The sequence below is a fragment of the Polyodon spathula genome, chromosome 17 (assembly GCF_017654505.1).
Source record: "Polyodon spathula isolate WHYD16114869_AA chromosome 17, ASM1765450v1, whole genome shotgun sequence".
Lineage (NCBI taxonomy): Eukaryota > Metazoa > Chordata > Actinopteri > Acipenseriformes > Polyodontidae > Polyodon > Polyodon spathula.
The window spans coordinates 12,968,770-12,985,075 of record NC_054550.1 but is presented as its reverse complement, the minus strand read 5'-3'; the positions used below and the strand labels follow the sequence as shown (position 1 = coordinate 12,985,075).

Here is a 16,306-nt window from a genome sequence, read left to right as displayed (position 1 = left end):
GAATGTTTTGTGCTACTGAAGTTAATGCTTAAAAAATAATTAGGAATTGCAGTTTACTTGAATGAAGAAAGTTTTGCAAATATATATGCAATGGAGATCATTGTCATTACCACCGATTAACCATTTAGCAGGAGGCAAAACAACAGTAAGCACAAACAAATAAGTTACTGTTTTAGTAATTTAAAGCAGTTGATTACAGTAACAACTAACTTGATCCTAAACTGGCACCCACCAATTGAATATGATCTCAATTTTTGCAAGACACTAGTAAGTATAACACAGTTTTTATCAAAATGTTTCTTTAGCTAAACTTAGTTTCTTTCAGAACTGAATATATACTTGGGTGGAGTAATGGAATGGATGGCAAGGATTTACCGACATCCTCAGGTCACAGAATGACAGGACCGCACACAGTGCCCGGACACTAAAACAGGACGTCCCAGCAGGGCTACCCCAGGTAAACTGATACAGCCTGTTCGAGTGACTGCATGTACCACACACACCCCAAATATAGCCTTGTGTTTGAGAGCTTAGACTTTGATTCCAAATGGTTTTTCAGTAAGTGTTACCATTGACAGATTCCTGACTGGTCATTACAGCCAACTCCAAATATAACCCTGAGCTAAACGAGACTCAGACGCATTCATGTGTATCATACAGTTTAATAATAGTAACAAACATAATAAAGTGAAAGAGCTCATGTCCCAAAAAAAAAAAAAAAATTAAATTGTTTATTCACAGTCCCCTGTGTTTCCTTGCCAGTTGTGTACTCAATGGCTGTCCAGAACTCAGGTTGGCATCACAGTGTTCGGGGGTGTGGGACACAGACTCCACTATACTGGAGAGACCCTTCCCTCAGCGTGGTCCCGGCTCAGGGTAGATCATCCGAAATGTCAGGTTTATCCGAGGCCCCCTGTCGTGGTATTCTTTGGGCACCCGGTGCTGAAAAACACAGAATTCATGTAAGGAGCAGAGATCTCAGGGAGTTGTATCTTAGGGAAATTATTTATTCCAAAAACACCCAGAGGGTAAATGACGACAGACCCTAGTATGGGAGCAGACATTTACACCAATGTGCACAGCTGATATGAATATTGGAGATCTCAACAGCTGCAACCCATTTACAATGTTAGCTCTGTGTTTCTTATGAGAATCCAGGGTGGCAATCTAAAGGAAGAGATTTGCTAACCACATATCAAAACATGAAATTTGCTCTAACCCTTTGAGTTCCATTTATTCAGCGCTTGTCAGGTCCAATTTATTTTCACAAGCGCCGTTTAAAATATTTTTTTTCCCCACAGAGTAAAACAGGTAAATAACAGGTTACTATAACAACTCAAAAAGCTCTGCAAATGTCTGTGATATTCTTCGAGTGATGGATGCAGAAGCAGCTATCTCCTTTGTTTGTGTCCATGTTATCTCTGTGGTGCATGGGGGTATCAGATACCCCCTTTTTTATCGGTCATACTCGACCATTGAAAGGTTTTCTCTGCTTTTTCCGGAGAAAAAACGACTAGAGACCGGTGCTTTACGTCTTTTTGATGATGCTGGACAGGGTCCAACATCGGACTGGAAAGGGAAACTTGTAACCACAAGGGGTTAATCTGTAAATAACCATTCTGCATCAGACTACTTTGAAATGGACAATCCCCCTGCTTCATGTGTGGGTCAGTGTAGGCCATTGTATTGTAAAGTTAGGTGTGCATGTGCTACATAGTACTAACTATTGAAGAGAAGCACAAAATAGGACTCTGCGAGAGGATAGTCATGCTCACCTGCCAGTCCTCCTGCACTGCCCCCTCCATGAGCAGCAGCGTCCCATGAGAGAGAGGGATTCTGAGTCTCTCTACGTAGGTGTAGTCTCCGTTTTCTTCCTGCCAAGGATACAAGGGCTGGGTGAGGGTCACACAGGCAACAGACTCCACATAGAGGGCACCTCTCAGACAGCTAATACTATAGATACAAGGCTGGTGAGGGTCAAACACAGGCAAGAGTGCCTGTATTCAGGGCTCCTCACAGAACAGCCAATACTACAGCAGTTTCACAAATCAGTATTTCAACACAGAATTATCATCATGCCCTCAAATTCAGAAATACACATACATGCCTGTGGCAAACCCTTCGAGGAGCTCCACAAACACCATCTCACTGCTGGAAGTGTGCACGTGTGCATTTCAGAAAAATACAGCCCAACGTACAGCCGATTTCAGAAATGGATACACAGATAGTTGTACATGATCCAATCAGCTTTGTGACCCTAGTGAAGACATGTTTAGATTCCGCTGGGCAAACATTATGCCAATGAATCAGCTAGCTGTGTTTATCTTTCACCATATACTTACAAAAGCACCATTATTTTATCATTATTTTAATGCATTTCAGTTGCATCAATCAGTGATTAAGACTGTGGCCCTCCGTTCCAGGTTATCCCATAGGTGCTGTGCTCCTACAACATGCTGGAGTGAAATTAGAACAGACTTGCAATATCGCTGACAAGAACAGGGGTTTAGATAACATGATATACCTTATGCAACTTCTCTGTTTAACTTGTATGAAGTATACAGTGGAAATGAAGCATTCTGTTTGTCTGCCTGTGTGCCAGTGTCCGTCTACCGGTGTGTGCCAGTGTGTATGCGCGCCAGTGTCTATAACTGTATCTTTATGTGTCTCTGTGTGCCAGTGTCTGTCTGTATGTCTCCATGTGAGTGATGGGTATCTCTCTCTGCCTGTCTGTGTGTCTGAATGTAAGTGAAGGGTGATTCTCTCTGTCTGTCTCACCTCAGCAGGCTGCTTGCGCATCTCGAAGTTGCGGGTGTCCCCGAGGCTGAGGGAGCAGATGGTGGGCCATGGCCGCAGGGAGGGCTCAGAGTCGCTGTGCCAGGCGATGCTGTCCTTGCCGTCCCGGTACAGGTTACACAGGAGAGAGTTGAAGGAGTGTCCCAATGCCAGCTCCACGCGCTGCCGCAGCTCTGTCAACACAGGGTGCCACTGGCAGGAGAGAACCAGGAAATAACACTGCAGCATTATACCAGACAATACAAAGAGTCAGAGAAGAGGAAGGGTTTATTTTTTCTCAAAAATAGGCCTAAATGTCAATCCTTCATGAACCACTAAAAAAGTGGATATTTTCTAAACATTTTATAAACTTTTTTTTTTTTTTTTTTTTTTTTTTTTTTATCAATTGCAATTTGTTGTGGGAGCATGTGGGCTGGTGCCTGTGTGTTGCAGGGTGCAGTGGGAGCGTGTGGGCCGGTGCCTGTGTGTTGCAGGGTTCAGTGGGAGCGTGTGGGCTGGTGCCTGTGTGTTGCAGGGTTCAGTGGGAGCGTGTGGGCTGGTGCCTGTGTGTTGCAGGGTTCAGTGGGAGCGTGTGGGCTGGTGCCTGTGGTATAGGGTGCAGTGGGAGCGTGTGGCTGGTACCTGTGTGTTGGGCTGCAGGGTGGAGTGGGAGTAGGTGTAGGGCAGCTCTCCAAACCAGCAGGTCAGCCTGGGCTCCTCATAGGACTCTCCTGAAACAAAGATGAGGAAGCTTTCACTCAAACACACACCTTGGGGGCGCTGACCATGAGAAGGGGGCAGTCAGTTTCTTCCCGCACCCCAGACCCACACAGGACAGGGGTCCGGTTCCTCGGAGCTACCGAGAGCCCTCACTCCTTAGCATCTCGCTTCCTGCCATGTGACAGCATCACACATTATTGGCCCAAATGAATCCCAATGCAAATTGACTAAACGTGACATAACTAAAAAGAGTAGACCCCTCATCTGCCAACGTGTTCAAACACGCAGTAGCAATAATGATTACACAAGTTCCAAGAATCATGCTGGACCAGCTGTCAGACAGAATTTGTCATTGCATAGACCTGCACTACTATTTGTTTTGCATTTGTGCAAGCAAGGCCATCATTGGACTGGCAAGCTCACAACAAACTCAGCGACATATTCCGTCACTGCTGTAAAATCTAAATTAGACCCACCTCATCAGCAACAAGAATGTCATTGCATTGGTATAACTTCTTGCACAAGCAGAGCGGTCACAAACCATTTATATATTAAAACCAACAAAAAATATTCCTCCTTATATCCTTAGCTTACGAGACTCTCAATAACTTGGTACTAAAGAATGTTATTCCCAAGTTTAGTCACATATGGATAGGAGGTTCTTTTGATGCATGTAAAAACTTGAGTGACACATGTATGGAGACCAACAGTAAACTCCTTATATACCTAGATTCAGAAACACACAATAAGTTGTGTTAAATAACACCTTAAAAAGTTTAATCACAAATAAATGAATGGCTCTCTAGATATGTGAAACAAAGTATTAAGACCTATAGGATTACAGGCACCTCCACCATGGCCAGGGATATACAACCTCAGCAGGGTACAAACATTTGCCATTATTTTGACATCCAGGAGTGGACCTTATTAACAGTGAAGAATAAACCTACAACTAAACTCCAGCTACGTCAACATACAGAAGAGCTTTTAAATAATACACCAAAACCAATAATATAAAGACTATTGCTTTTGACAACTGACAAGTGGAAATGTTACTTTACAGTACTTATTTCAGACTCCGACCTCATTTCTGGTCGGAGGGTCTCCGACCCTGTATGTCAAATCAGATTTACGTAATTTACAATCTTGCGACGTTTGGAAAGATGTACAGCCTTAACAGATCGTCAAACCTTTTAACTGTTGTCATTCCCACATCTCTCCAAACATTTGAAATTCTCCCTCAGCTTCTTTCTTGATTGAGAGGACTGATGTACCGACGATGTCACTTTTGATTTTTGAGGTACAAATTCAGTCAAAAGTGCTGCAACACCATGCGTCCTTCATACAGCAAATAGTGAAGCTGCACAGCTTTTATAGCTGCCTGTGCCTGACATATCGCATTCATCTGCGACAGAAAAATGAACCAGGCTTTAGAGTTTTCTAAGATTCTGAAACAAACAGCATGTTGTAAAGAAAACTTCTGTAAGTTGGTAAATTTCTGTTCTGATGCATTTGTTCTTCTGTCTTTACAGAAAACCGCTCTTACACTTTTTTGTATTTTAGTTGTCACCTATTTACAGGCTTGCTCACTCAGCTGTCTCATTCGCTGATCTACATAGCTACACCTAACTGCTGCATGCATACACAACCAAACAATTCACAGATACTCGCAGACTTGTATTTTCATGCATGAGATACTGCAGTTTAAGGGACTAAAGGAAGCACCTAATCAAATGTGTTTTCACATCCAGTTCTAAAATTTAATTGACTTTATTCAAATTCACAATTTCCTGACCTCTGTGACAAAATCGTAGCCTTAATCATTGTTCATGCTGTGCCAGGGTTCTATACACGACTATATGATAGGAACAGATTTCAGTATAGACTGGGATGCATTTTATTCCGCTTTAGATATGACATTTCTATGTCTCCAGGCTTAATCTCTCATTACTCCTCAGTTAAGGAATAAACACTGTACTCCATAGCAGCCCATAATATATCTGTGGTTTTAGTACCCAGCACACAAGCATGAGGAAAGACAGCTGTGACATAACAAAAACTTCTAAAATACACCATTATACATACAAATTTTAAAAATGAAAACAGAAGAAACCAAAACAATGGGGGAAAAAAAGGAAATACATTGCTAAAGGGTAACCATCCTTTCTAACTATCAGTGGGAAAACATTGTGAAGAAGTACGCAGGGTTAAGTAAATCTTGTTCTCTGCTGTAAAGCTTGCTGTGCCAGAGCCATGTTGTTCACACTGGGAATGTGCCAAACAGAACAACATTCTTTCTCCAAATAAGGAGATTTCATGGAGACATTTAAGATTTTACTGAGTGGTAAATGTATTTGGAGAAAGGGTCGGTCACTGAGCAGAACTCCAGTGGACGTAATAATAAATAAATTTACTAATGAGTCTCTGGTTTATCTTGCTGTCTGGCTGAGGGAGACTGCTCTAGACTGGGCCTGAGTGTTTGCTCGCCTGTGTGGAGATACAGTACCACAAGGGACTTTACGACAGCCCTGTATATATACAGGATAATAATCTGTTGGCTCAAAAGATGAAAACAAGATACTGGGAATGGATTCTGCTTAAAGGGGTAATAACATAAAAATAAAAACACATTTAACAACATTTCTAACTTCTCACTTGCAGAAAACAGTTTTGAAAAGACAGTTCATTTGCACTTTGAACTAAGTGAAGCCCATTTATTCCACACTGTGCCTCAGTTAATACCCCTTTAGCACAATCATTTTGTGTCTTGAGGAAGGCACTGTCCTCCAGAGAACTTGATGCCACAGAAAGCAGCATATTAACAGGGACACATCACTTGGGAATGTTTCACAGCAGCACAGATGACATCACCTTGTAAATATACAGTGATGCCTCCACAAATCACACCCATTGTGCCATCCCTTCACTCGCTACCAGTTTACCAAAGATTTTAAAGGTTCTCCTCCCAACATACACAGCTATAAAAAGTCAGGCCCCTCTCTACATCTCCCATCTGTTAACACATTACCAGCCCCTTTGCTCCCTACAGTCCTTACAGACCTGGCCCTAAGAGACATTCATAGGTAGACCGCTTTCAGTTGCTATGCTCCAAGGCTCTCAAATGTTCATTAGGGATTTAGAACTTTTTTTTTCTTGATTATTTTACCAGATTTTCTCAACAATTTAGTGTCTTGTTCCCCATCACAGTCGCAATTCCCCACACACCTCAGTAGAACTGAAGGTCAGTGGGTGTCCTCCGATCCCATAATCAAGCCAACTGTCTACTATCTACTTCCAGGAACATAAGAGCAGATGCCAGCTACTGGCCTCTGAAGATCAAAGGCTAGCCCTGCAGGTGTCCGCCTGAGCTCACCAGGCACCTGGGTAGGGTCTGTTGCAGCACATAGAAACAGTCCCTGTCGGTTTTGCCTTCCTAACCCACGGGAGGGGAGTCCAAAGCCAATGCGACACTCTCTGCAGACCAGCAGCTTCACACAGCCAGGATGCAAACCTCGTCTTTACCCTTTATTTTTAGTTTTAAAGGCTTTAGGCCTACAGTATTTATTTGATTTTGCATATAAGAACGCCCAACCTTCATTACACTGACCAACAATCTGTTTTTTGTCTTTTTAAGGCATAATTGTTTTCAACCAATGACCTACTTTGCTGTAGTAACAGTTTACTGTTAAGCGTTTACTGTTTACTGTTAAGGAGAGTGTGTACCGCGCTGCAGGATTGATGTGTTTCAGTGTGAAGGAGAGAGTGTGTACCGCGCTGCAGGGTTGATGTGTTTCAGTGTGAAGGAGAGAGTGTGTACCACGCTGCAGGGTTGATGTGTTTCAGTGTGAAGGAGAGAGTGTGTACCACGCTGCAGGGTTGATGTGTTTCAGTGTGAAGGAGAGAGTGTGTACCGCGCTGCAGGATTGACGCGTTTCAGTGTGAAGGAGAGTGTGTGTACCGCGCTGCAGGGTTGATGCGTTTCAGTGTGAAGGAAACAGTGTACCATGCTGCAGGGTTGATGCGTTTCAGTGTGAAGGAAAGAGTGTGTACTGTGCTGCAGGGTTGATGCGTTTCAGTGTGAAGGAGAGAGTGTGTACCGCGCTGCAGGATTGATGTGTTTCAGTTTGAAGGAGAGAGTGTGTACCGTGCTGCAGGGTTGATGTGTTTCAGTGTGAAGGAGAGAGTGTACCGTGCAGCAGGTTTGATTTCTGCGACCAGGGGAGATCTGCCAAGAGTTGTGCAAACATCCTGTCCGCCTCACTGATAGGGAGGAAAGAGGGAATGAGACGCAGCCTAAAAAGGAGAGCAGAGGAAATATTATATAAGTCATCTGTCTGTAATACAACTCAACACTGAAGAACTGACTCAATAAACCAAGACCATCCTTTTTAATAAAGTGAATTCATACAAATCTATTTTGAAGTCAGCACAATGTTTCACCTTTATAAAACTTGGAAGAAACTGCTCCAGTAGTTATTTATGCTTTTTAATGCTGAAGAAAAAATAAAATCCAGTTTTGAACGAGGTACCGAGGTTCTTTTTGCTACCACAATACTTCTTTAGTGGTATTAGCTTTTTTGGCCTTCCCTGGTCTATGCTTTGGATAATCACATTTTGTTTGATCAAACTGATGCTGTATCAAAACAGAAACATTGTTTTATCGTCTTAAAATCATTTGGTAACACTTTATCAATCACACACATTATATATATATATATATATACACACACACACACACACACACACATATACATACACACAAACACAAACACATACACACACACACAATATGGCCGACGGGGGGGGGGGATGTAGTCCAGGGGGTGCTAAATGACTACATCCCCCAGAATGCCACGTGAGGGTGCCAGGATGAGGTTCACCTTGGTCTAATTATTAATGACTGCCACCTGCCTGCGATTAGCAGGTATTAAAAACTGGCAGGTTTTTAAACAGGGGAAATGGTTGCTCAGGGCAGTCTCCAGTATGTGTGAAGAGAGGCTGTTGTTTTGTGGAGATGTGTGTGGTTCTGATTCTGCATCAAAAGGATAGACAGATAGACAGACAGACAGACTAGATAAATAGATATACTTTATACAACATGAACTTTAACTGTGATGTTTGTAATAATATAAATCATTTACCACATGAGGCTGTCCAAAGTACTGGTCTTGTGAACAAAAATGAAGCACCCAAGGGGCATAAGGGAATGGCACAGGGATGTGCACTAAATTAAATACTAACACTTTGCCTGAAAACATTCTTTTCATATACATTAGCCAATACTTTAAACTCCGCACAGAAACCAGGACCAGAGGACACAGTTGGAAATGAAGTGGCGATAGGATCACCTCGCACTGTAGCGCCATGTTACTGTGATGCACTGCACCTTCTTGTGGTCACAGATGCATTGAAGTTGTATTTCACTAGCACAGGAAACAAACATGCATGTTCTTTGGAGCAGTAATTAAAATATAATAAATAATGGTGCTATACCTGTGTGGTGGCTCATACTGAAGCCTCCTTGATGAAGTGTCGATATAAACGATGACATCTCTTACCTGGACACTCCAGAGGGGCCCTGGCTGATCTCAAACTCTCCTTCCTTCCTGTACAAACACACAGCGAACTTTAGCACTCAGGCTGGTTTTGCATACAATCATATTTATTTTATTCCTCACAGAAAAGTTGTCTTTGCAAATGTATACATGTTGTCAGACACCGTTACCCTTACTGTTTATATGTATTGAGTGCCTGTACAATAAGGCTAACATATAAAAACTTTTACCAATGTAATGATGCTGATGAAGGCATTAGACAACAAAATTAGATTTATTTTAAGTTATAATATCCAGTTTTATAGAGAATATTATAGCTATGTTTAGTTTCCCCTCCGTTATGCATTAAGTGCAGGTACATCTTCCCTTCTTGTTGGAGTCTGAACTGAACAGAGAGCAAAGCTGCATTAACTACTCCAGGACTTGACCACTAGATTCATTTTGCTCAAGTGCGAAAACAATACAATACATCAAATTTACCAGACTTTTCAATTGACACTAATGAGTTAGAAAGGGAAATGTGTCATTTAACATCAGTTCAGATATATTTATACTTCAATTGAAAGATTCCCTGCATTCTGATTGGCGGATCTAGAGATATATAATCCATAGTTAGGGTTCTTCATTTTCGGTTGAATGAGACTATGACTCTGTTTCATTGATAATGTAAAAAACAATATTTTTAAAAAAAGGTAGCTCCTTATTTTTAATTCAAACTGAACCCAAAAATTTATGTGAACTTGTTTCACAATCAACACTTTCCCAAGACTTTCATTGAATGGAGTCGGCTCAAAAAAGCGACATGACGTGATCAAAAATAAAAACCGAAAACGAAGAGCCCTACCCATAGAAAATGCCCTTCCAATGTTTGTAACCGCATCACAAAAGCAAATCAAACAATATCACTGGACCAGTTTTATTTGTAACAAAATGTAATTTAAAGTAAATTCAACCTTTTTAATAACATATTAATTGAAGAATGGGTAAGTCAAAACTTCCTGGGAAATAATACAGAGATGTGTACCGACATTATATTAGAGTACTTGTTAGCAATGAAATCAGAGCTCATTTGTAATAATGTGTAATGTATGAAAAACAGAGCTGACACTTACTCCATGATCATCACCTCTGGCACTTTCCTTTTCACCTGCAGAGGCGAGAGAGCAGGGTTACGCGGTTAGCAGCAGCTCAGAGGTGCGAGAGCAGGGTTACGCGGTTAGCAGCAGCTCAGAGGTGCGAGAGCAGGGTTACGCGGTTAGCAGCAGCTCAGAGGTGCGAGAGCAGGGTTACGCGGTTAGCAGAAGCTCAGAGGTGCGAGAGCAGGGTTACGCGGTTAGCAGCAGCTCAGAGGTGCGAGAGCAGGGTTACGCGGTTAGCAGCAGCTCAGAGGTGCGAGAGCAGGGTTACGCGGTTAGCAGCAGCTCAGAGGTGCGAGAGCAGGGTTACGCGGTTAGCAGCAGCTCAGAGGTGAGAGAGCAGGGTTACGCGGTTAGCAGCAGCTCAGAGGTGCGAGAGCAGGGTTACGCGGTTAGCAGCAGCTCAGAGGTGAGAGCGCAGGGTTACGCGGTTAGGAGCAGCTCAGAGGTGAGAGAGCAGGGTTACGCGGTTAGCAGCAGCTCGGAGGTGAGAGCGCAGGGTTACGCGGTTAGCAGCAGCTCAGAGGTGAGAGAGCAGGGTTACGCGGTTAGCAGCAGCTCAGAGGTGAGAGCGCAGGGTTACGCGGTTAGCAGCAGCTCAGAGGTGAGAGCGCAGGGTTACACGCTTAACAGCAGCTCAGAGGTGAGAGCAGCTCAAAGGTGAGAGAAAGGGTTACACAGTTAGCAACAGCTCAGAGCAAGAACCATGTGAAGATAATAAAAGGCAAAGAAAATGTATTTTAAAACATTAGGAAGTACACATTTCTGAACAAATGTTAGGCACATACTTCCCTCACCACTGATGTAAATACAAATTTAGATCTTTCTAACGTGTATATTCAGGCAGGGATACAATAAGCAACCAGTTTCCCAACTAAATATCAGACCGGTAATAAATCGACAATAATCCATGCATTGAGAACACTTTCTAATTCAAAAGCAAGAGAACAAAAGATGCAGACTTCTTGAAAGCCTTAAAATACAACTGAAAACATGAATGTGCTGGCAATATATACATGAGGCTGGAAGGGGCACCAGGATGATCAATAAAAGCAATGGAGATCAATCATGGATTAGCAGTTGCCTTTTTACATATAAGTGTCACCCTACAAGTCCAGTTCAGGTTGATGGTTAAAGAGATATGACTGGCCTAGAAACCAGAAGAGGTCGGCTATTGTTCTTTAGTCGTTCATTTTAACAAGAATAAACAATGTGCATTTTTCATTTAAAAATGCAATTTATAAGGGAGTTCATTTTTTGGTTCCGTTATTATGGAGTGTGGTTCCCTCTGGTGGAGAAAGTATTGAACAATACCTCTTATTTTACCTGTGTGGGCTGCTGAAATTCAAACTTCCTCTCCGCTCCCCCCCAGGCACTGCCGACTACACAGGGGAGGCTAGCTCTCCCACCACTTCCAGTAGCTGAATGTGGACAAATACAAACAGAGTTTAAAAGTCACAGAACAGGTAGCTGAACTCAGATTTCATTGTCACTTTATTGGGCAGTAAGGCTTTTCAGACAATCCGTGGGTCAAATCAGGTAAGGCTGAGTACTGAAATCATATATCAGCATGTGATCAGAGTACCTGCTGGCAGGCCAGGGGCTGGCTTCCTGGTCGGCCCTGCCCAGGAGCCCTGGATTCTCATCCGCTGTCTCTTATCTGCCATGATGTGGGGATGCTGTTAGCTGGAATACAAACAGACATGACATACAACAGCAATGTTTAATCCTGCATGGACCATGAACAGGTACATTACATCAAGGATCCAGCAAGCTAATTAACAAGGCTTTCCTGCCTTTCACCTGCAGCCTGGGTTCAAATCAAGCTCACTAACAAAACTGTTTCAGCTTGATCTTATTGTAACCAAGACCTACTTTGATCACACAATCTATCACACCTATCAGTCTGTGTTGAGGTCAGGGCTGAGGAGAGCTGTTAGAACACCTGCCTGTCTGCAGTTGCGCTGCCCACCAGTAAGGCAGGATAACTCATTTCACACAAAGAAGAAAAGAAGACATTCCAAAACTGTGAACAAATCAGTCAAAGGCTTGCTTTTTTTTTTTTGGTATACATTTTTTTTTCCCACCGCTAGAGAGGCATAACTTAGAATAGATCATGGCTTGAGACTGAAGTGCTGCATAAACCTATAAGACATTCAGAATGATAGTTAATTAAGCTTAATAAACAATTGAGATAGGAGCTCAAATCCATTTCCAAAGAGCTTGGAGTAGAAGGCATGGTCTAATGATTCAGGCGCTTGTTTTCTATTTTTGTTTATCGCAGTGCAAATTAAACTTAGGGTAGCAAATTACTTGAGCTGCGCAGAGCTTAGTTTCAAAGTGTGGTATTGTACGTGTTAATTTTAAGTGAATTTCTATCTACTGCTGTGTACAATTTCAAAAACCGTTTAACAGAAATATACAAAAACAATATATTACTAGTATTATTGCCAACGGAGTACTCATTGTCATTCAAAAAGGCACCATGTAATATATGTGACTTATTAGTATGAAACAAGTATATACTATAAAGATGATGTTAAATATCAATAACGCTAAAACTTTTTGATATTTTAATCTAACTTGGTGGTATTCTTACCGTGTCGCAGTCAACACCGTCCCACCAATACAGTGAAAACTCGACCTACTTAAGAAAGGTTCCCATCGTCAGAAGGCTTGATCACGTGACGAAACCCATAGTTCCCTTTCAATTCGAATGACAACCATTACCGAATGGGAAGAGCCTCTCTGACCGTCAATCACTGAGCATATATAAAAAAGCTGCCCTACGAGGACTCTGCTGTGAGGGGGAAGTCCCTCCCACCTCCTGTTGAAGAGGGACCTCCTTACAGTAGCACCTCGCCATTTTCTCTCTCACTTCACTGAGACAGGTCAGATTGCTTTCTCGAACCAAATTTGTCTGGTTTGTTGGGTTTTACCCGCAAATTTATAAAAATTCCATGGTAAAATCGCGCTTTTGAGTGTTACTAAAGAGTGCTCTTGCCTAATTCTCACGTCAGTTTACTGACTAGAGCTGGTTTTGAACCCTCTTCTGAGATTGGTGGCGGCCATTACTCTTTTGGCCGGCAGAACAGGAGCGAAAGGGGAACCACTTCCTCCAGCAGAAAGGGCACCCACAGCATTCCCTCCTTTTGTGCCAGGACTTCCTGGAATTGGTGCGCTCCTCCTGGAGCAACCCAACGTCTGCACCCTCAGCCTCCAGAACAGCAGAGTCTCTGCTTCATACTGCAAGAGCCCAAGAAGCGGCACATTCCCCACTATCGAGGACACAGTCACGGTATTGGTGCAAGGTTCCACCTTCACCAAGGGGGATAAGGACCCAACCTGTCTGTCCAAACCTTGCAGGACAACGGATGAGATGCTCAAAAAAGCTTACGCATTGGCAGCACTGTCAGTCCGAGCAGTAAATGCCATGGCCTTAGTGGTTCTCCACCAGAACCAGTTGGCAGAGAGGCTGCAGGAAAGAGCTACAGAAGCAAACACGGGGGAGCTCCAGGTGGTAGCTAAGGCGATGACTGACCTAATGGGGGAGTTAGGTCAGGCATGAGGGAGGTCGCTGGTGGCGATGGTGGCCGTCCATCGGCATTTGTGGCTGACACAAGCCAAGATCATGGAGACTGAGAAGGTGGTGCTACATTACACCAGGGCAGACTTTTGGAACGACCATTGATGTAAGTCTTGAGAGGTCCCATAAGGCCACGGAGATCGCCTCCAAGTTTTCACGCCTTCCGGCTTACTGTCACTGCCCAAGGTGGCATTTGCAACCAGAAGGGGAGAAAGGGTCTGAACACCACCCTCCACCCCAGAGTAGACAAGCAGGCAAAGGCAGAGGCAGAGGCAAAGCCAGCGGCAGAGGAGCACCGCAGACCAGGGCTAACCGGTTCTCTGGCTGGAGACCGCGGCCGGGGCCCAAGAAAGACCCACCCCCTCCCAAGCGCAAGGGAGACCGCCCCACAGGGGCCCCGGCTGCCACCAAACCCCCCCCCACAACAGGACTGACCAATGGCAACGACCCATGGCAAGGCTGCACCCACAACTCCTGGGTTCTATCGACAATGAGACACGGATACACTCTACAATTCCGCATAGGTTGCCACCCTTCAAGGGTGTGCTCCTCACCACCGTCGAACCAGTGAGGGCGATACTCCTTCAACAGGAGATCGTCAATCTTCAAAGGAAGAACGCTGTCTGCAAGTGACGCCCTCAGCGGCTTTTATTCCATGTACTTCCTGGTGCCCAAAAGGGATGGCGGTTTCAGACCAATTATAGACCTCAGGGTCCTCAACTTGTTCCTCAAACAAAGGAAGTTCAACATGTTGACAGCACAGGGTATCATCCATTCTGTCCAACTTTTTTCAAAGTGCATGGATGCAGCACTGGCTCCACTCAGGCTGCAGGGTATTCGGATCCTGAATTATCTGAACAATTGGCTAGTTTGCACACGTTCCAAAGCACGCGCCGAGGCGCACACAAAACAGGTCCTAGATCATGTGACGAAGTTAAGGCTCTCTATACATCAACAGAAGAGCAACTTCATACCATCTCAGTCCACAGTGTTCCTGGGGATCAAACTGAACTTTGTGAGTATGCTTGCCTCACTGTAGGAAGACAAGATTCGATCATTGGAGGCCACACTCTCCCTATTCAGAGAGGATGCTCTCCATACAGGTCAAAATATATCAAAGGTTGTTGGGGCTGATGGCAACCGCCTCGAGAATCCTTCCACTAGGACTGCTGAGTACGTGCCCGCTTCAAGCCTGGGAAAATATGCTCAAGGTGCACCCGGTCCGAGGCTGGTGCGAGTGTCCAGACAATGCCGGAAGACACTGGAGTGATGGCTCACTCCTGGCAATCTGTGCCTCGGATCTCCCCTCAGATCCCCTCACAGAAGGGAAGTGATCACTACAGATGCCTCCAGCCTGGGCTTGAGAGCGGTCTGGAATGGAAGAGGAATAAGAGATCAGTGGAAGGGACATTGGCAGCAAGCACACATAAATGCCCAAGAGCTGAAAGCTGTGAACCTGGCATTATCTCATTTTCGGCAGCAATTAGTGCACAAACATGTGCTGGTCCGGACGGACAAGACTACAGTGGTAGCCTACATAAACCACCAAGGCGGCCTGTGCTCGCTGGTCCTTCACCACGCAGCGCACAGACTCCTATCCTGGACGCACAGAAACTTGCGTTCCATCAGGGCAGTTCACCTCCCTGGTGTGGACAACAAGACAGCAGATCTCCTGTCCAGAAGAGCTCCAGACAGCTCGGAGTGGAGACTGCATCCTCAAGTGGTAAAACAGATTTGGGAGAGGTTTCGATCTGCACGGGTCGACCTCATTGGCCCCTATGGTTCTCCCAGGAAAGACGGGGGGCCCCCTGGGGGTAGACGTGCTAGCTCACCCCTGGCCACAGGGGCTATTGTATGTGTTCCCTCCGCTAAAGTTATTATCCCTGACACTAGAGAGGATCAGGGTGTAGAGAGCACAGGTTTTGCTGGTTGCATCCAGATGGCCAAGATGCCCCTGGTTTGCTCTCCTCTCCGACATGTTGTCGGATCAGCCGTGGCATATCCCTCTGCACAAGGACCTCTTGAGCCAAGCAGAGGGGTTATTATGGCACCCAAATCCAGCCCAACTCCAACTCTGGGTCTGGCCGTTGAACGGAGCCGTCTATTTAGACGAGGTTTGCAAGATCAAGTAGTAGAGACACTACAGTCTGCTAGGGCGCCGAGCACTAGAGCCCAGTACACATACAAATGGAAAGTTTTCCAAGATTGGTGCCTTGCCGAAGGTCACGATCATGTGACTTGCCCGACTGAGACAATATTAACCTTCTTACAACACTTATTTGATGCAGGAAAATCAGCGTCCACTTTGAAGGTATACCTGGCAGCAATATCAGTGTGCCATGACAAAATTGACTCGATGTCCCCTGGGGCACATTTCTTGGCAGTGCAATTTCTTAATGGGGCTCTGAGGCTTCGTCCTCCCATGAAAAGTATGGTCCCCAAGTGGGATCTAGAACTGGTACTGCGGGCCCTTATGGGTCACCCATTTGAGCCCATTGCGTCAGCAGAACTGCGCCTTGTTTCATTTAAAGTGG

The 16,306-nt window shown here is 44.5% G+C and overlaps 1 protein-coding gene across 2 annotated transcripts; it reads right to left on the bottom strand.

Annotated features, from left to right (window-relative positions):
- Positions 1–646: 646 nt before the first annotated feature.
- alkbh3 (alkB homolog 3, alpha-ketoglutarate dependent dioxygenase) lies at positions 647–12,855 on the bottom strand. 2 transcript variants are annotated; one of them, XM_041276432.1, is made up of 10 exons: positions 12,786–12,855; positions 11,772–11,872; positions 11,513–11,607; positions 10,163–10,197; positions 9,054–9,101; positions 7,685–7,788; positions 3,418–3,506; positions 2,779–2,988; positions 1,776–1,892; positions 647–942 (listed from the first exon to the last, which is right to left on the bottom strand). In XM_041276432.1, exons 2-10 carry the CDS (start codon positions 11,851–11,853, stop codon positions 856–858), a joined length of 867 nt encoding a protein of 288 aa, XP_041132366.1. In that variant the 5' UTR covers positions 11,854–11,872; positions 12,786–12,855; the 3' UTR covers positions 647–855. The 2 variants fall into 2 exon arrangements, with proteins under 2 accessions (XP_041132366.1, XP_041132367.1); XM_041276433.1 differs by having other exon boundaries at positions 1,776–1,874.
- Between the last annotated feature and the right edge of the window lie 3,451 nt (positions 12,856–16,306).